The sequence below is a fragment of the Emiliania huxleyi genome, assembly GCF_000372725.1.
Source record: "Emiliania huxleyi CCMP1516 chromosome Unknown EMIHUscaffold_169, whole genome shotgun sequence".
NCBI classification, from domain to species: Eukaryota; Haptophyta; order Isochrysidales; family Noelaerhabdaceae; genus Emiliania; species Emiliania huxleyi.
The window spans coordinates 103,936-106,416 of NW_005200892.1; the positions used below are offsets into that span (position 1 = coordinate 103,936).

Below are 2,481 nucleotides of genomic sequence, written 5' to 3' on the forward strand. Positions count from 1 at the left end.
ACGAGATCTGGACGAGATCTGGCCGAGATCTGGCCGAGATCTGGACGAGATCTGGCCGAGATCTGGACGAGATCTGGCCGAGATCTGGCCGGGATCTCGCCGGGATCTCGCCGAGAGACTCGCGGACGGCCATTTCTTCAACGGACGGAGTGGGGGAAGCGCGCTGCGCACTCTTCAGTACTCACTGTTGGCAACGGATGGGCCAGGAGAAGCGCGCGGTGCACCGCGACCTCAAGCCGGCCAACGTGCTGCTGACCTCGTCCGGGTGACACTTCCTAGACACTTCCTAGACACTTCCCAGGCAGTTCCTAGACACTTCCTAGCCGGCCAACGTGCTGCTGACCTCGTCCGGGTGACACTTCCTAGACACTTCCTAGACACTTCCCAGGCAGTTCCTAGACACTTCCCAGCCGGCCAACGTGCTGCTGACCTCGTCCGGGTGACACTTCCTAGACACTTCCCAGGCAGTTCCTAGACACTTCCTAGCCGGCCAACGTGCTGCTGACCTCGTCCGGGTGACACTTCCTAGACACTTCCTAGACACTTCCCAGGCACTTCCTAGACACTTCCTAGCCGGCCAACGTGCTGCTGACCTCGTCCGGGTGACACCTCCTAGACACTTCCTAGACACTTCCCAGGCAGTTCCTAGACACTTCCTAGCCGGCCAACGTGCTGCTGACCTCGTCCGGGTGACACTTCCTAGACACTTCCTAGACACTTCCTAGACACTTCCCAGACACTTCCTAGCCGGCCAACGTGCTGCTGACCTCGTCCGGGTGACACCTCCGAGACACTTCCTAGACACTTCCCAGACACTTCCCAGACACTTCCTAGACACTTCTTAGACACTTCTTAGACACTTCCTAGACACCTCCTAGACACTTCCCAGGCAGTTCCTAGACACTTCCTAGCCGGCCAACGTGCTGCTGACCTCGTCCGGGTTCGTCAAAGCTAGACGCCACCCCCCCTCCGGAGATCTAGGGAGATCGCACCGGACGGCGTACGACATGCGCGGGAGATATAGGGGAGATATAGGGGAGATATAGGGGAGATATAGGGAGATCGCACCAGATATAGACGGGTAGAAGAGACGGCGAACGACCTACTAACGACTCGTCTTTGGATGCGTCGATTTCTTTTTTCCCGTCCAGGTTCGTCAAGCTCTCTCTGCATCTCCCTGTATCTCCCTATATCTCCCTAGATCTCCCCCATATCTCCCAGGTTCGTCAAGCTCTCCGACTTTGGCATCTCGCGCGAGCTCGACGCGACACACGCGATGGCGGCGACGTACTGCGGCGAGACCTAGCGACATCTAGCCGAGATCTAGCGAGATCTAGCCGAGATCTAGCCGAGATCTAGCCGAGATCGAGCCGAGACACAGCGAGAGACAGCCGACGCGACACACGCGATGGCGGCGACATACTGCGGCACCGCCGCCCACACGCCGCGGGGGGGTCTATGCACCCACACTGCAAGAAAGAAAGAAAACGGACAACCCCCTGCCACCGCGCCCCACACTTGTTTTTTTCTTTTTTCCAGGCACCGCCGCCTACATGTCTCCCGAGCGGTCTGCCACCGCACCAGCCACGGAGCCTGAGCCCACGCTGGGTTCGGCTACTCTGGAGGTATGGGACTAGGCTCGTCGACGGCGGCGTGTACGGTTTCCCTTCTGATGTTTGGTCGGTTGGGTTGATTGGCCTCGAGGGGGCGAGAGAGAGCCGAGAGAGAGCCGAGAGAGAGCCGAGAGAGAGAGAGAGAGAGACAGAGACAGAGACAGAGAGACAGAGAGACCCTGACCCTGACCCTGACCCTCACCCTCACCCTGACCCTCACCCTGACCCTCACCCTCACCCTCACCCTCACCCTCACCCTCACCCTCACCCTCACCCTCACCCTCACCCTCACCCTCACCCTCACCCTCACCCTCACCCTCACCCTCACCCTCACCCTCACCCTCACCCTCACCGTCACCCTCACCCTCACCCTCACCCTCACCCTCACCCTCACCGCAGGTCCTCGGCCGCTACCCGTACCCTCACTACGCGTCGCACTTTGACCTCGTCGACACGGTCGACCTTCCTAGACACTTCCCAGACACTTCCTAGCCACTTCCTAGACATTTTGACCTCGTCGACACGGTCGTCAGCGAGCTCCCGCCCCACGCCCTAATGAATCAACCACGCGCTCAATGACTCCGCTCGGACCTCATTCATGAACCGCTCGCTCAATCCATCAACCAGCTCGGCCCTCTTAGGGCGTCAACGGGCCTCCGCCCCCGGCGCGCCCAGAGCTGCTGCAGGACCCCCCCCCCCCCCCCGAGCTGGGACCTTGTGTAGATAAATCCTTGATTTAATTCTCCCACCGTTTGCGCGGGGTCCTCCCCCCCGCGGGTTTTTGCTCGAAAAATATTGGTGTTATCCTTGGATCACCTCCCGTAGGGCCTGTTGCCCCCGGGCTGTTTCCTGGTCCCCCCCCCCCCCC

General features: G+C 60.3%; 1 protein-coding gene across 1 annotated transcript in view; it reads left to right on the forward strand.

Annotated features, from left to right (window-relative positions):
• Positions 1 to 2,348, forward strand: part of EMIHUDRAFT_231054 (hypothetical protein) — a gene marked incomplete at both ends in the record, with an annotated part of 4,065 nt that extends 1,717 nt beyond the window's left edge. Inside the window, one exon of the mRNA XM_005784676.1 lies at positions 2,337 to 2,348. Coding sequence (XP_005784733.1) covers positions 2,337 to 2,348 — 12 coding nt within the window. The remainder of the gene's footprint in view (positions 1 to 2,336) is intronic.
• Positions 2,349 to 2,481: the final 133 nt, after the last annotated feature.